The 1,072-nt window shown below is 43.9% G+C and overlaps 1 protein-coding gene across 1 annotated transcript in view; it reads right to left on the bottom strand.

Annotated features, from left to right (window-relative positions):
- The window catches only part of LOC109543494 (spondin-2), a 55,906-nt gene extending 55,280 nt beyond the window's left edge, over positions 1-626 (bottom strand). Inside the window, exon 1 of the mRNA XM_048668327.1 lies at positions 288-626. Coding sequence (XP_048524284.1) covers positions 288-486 — 199 coding nt within the window. The 5' untranslated portion in view covers positions 487-626. The remainder of the gene's footprint in view (positions 1-287) is intronic.
- Between the last annotated feature and the right edge of the window lie 446 nt (positions 627-1,072).

Here is a 1,072-nt window from a genome sequence, read left to right as displayed (position 1 = left end):
AACGTATTTTAATTGATAAATAGACAATAAATGACTGAAGCCCAGTAATTGATTTTGATTTGGAATTGAAACACAGTCAGGAAAGTATGTACAATGATAATATATAAAGCAAACTGCCCCAAAAAACACTCTTTATAACAGTGAGCTTCGTGAAGCTTCCTGCGAATTCATGGCACTCATTTTACGTCCTGAAAAGAATCAGCCAGACAAATTTAACAATGTGGTGCTTCTCAAGCTCAAAAAGGGCAAATTCCTGCAAGCACTTGGCTCAAATCTGTAGAACTTACCAAAGACTTTGGACCAAGAAGCCGGAGGCCTCCAATCGGGATAATGCTTGGGGAAAGTCTCCCTGCTCCAGAACGTATGCAACACCACTTTGTACACAGTCAACTTGTCGGGCTGGCAGGACTCGAGAGGATCCTGGTTGGTCGCGGCCCCCCAAACGACCCCCAAAAGGGCCCCGCACAATAACAGCACTTTTGTCATGTCGCGAACACCTTTAGCCGAAGAAGTTGCGGACTTGCAGCGAGGCTGCCGATGACTGTATCGACTTCCAACACGTGTGGGCTCGCGGTTGCGACTCTCAGCGGACGCGCTTGAGCGGGATCTAAAGGCTGAGTCGGGATAGCAGGAACGAACCCGGTGAAATTCAGGGAATCGCTCAATTCGACTTCGGATCATTCGCTCATCAACAGACAAGTTGACCATTGGTTCAAGCAGGAGAATAGCTGCAAGAGGTCGACTTTGATTTTGAAGTTTCCCAAATTTTGCGGATTTTAAGTGTAATTGAAGTTCAGCCGAAGAGTGCAGTTGCAAGTTGTTGCAAAGTATTTTCACTTAAAATTTGCAAAAAGTTCGAAATCTTGCAAAATCGAATCGTCACTCAGTCGGGCCTTATCAAATTGTTTATGATATGAAAATCTTGCGCAAAAACGTTTAAAAATTGTAAATTTAGGCCGCTTAGATCGGCGTGTTTGACAGTTTCGAATTTTTATAACCTAACCTGGGCTATTAAGACCCTTGTCTTAGCAGACCAGGAAGTTTGAAAATTTGCAAGAAATCAATGGGCAGC

The sequence above is a fragment of the Dendroctonus ponderosae genome, unplaced genomic scaffold, assembly GCF_020466585.1.
Source record: "Dendroctonus ponderosae isolate FM_Combo_2020 unplaced genomic scaffold, Dpon_F_20191213v2 Dpon_F_20191213_7, whole genome shotgun sequence".
Classification (NCBI taxonomy): domain Eukaryota; kingdom Metazoa; phylum Arthropoda; class Insecta; order Coleoptera; family Curculionidae; genus Dendroctonus; species Dendroctonus ponderosae.
This window is presented reverse-complemented; position numbering and strand designations above follow the sequence as displayed.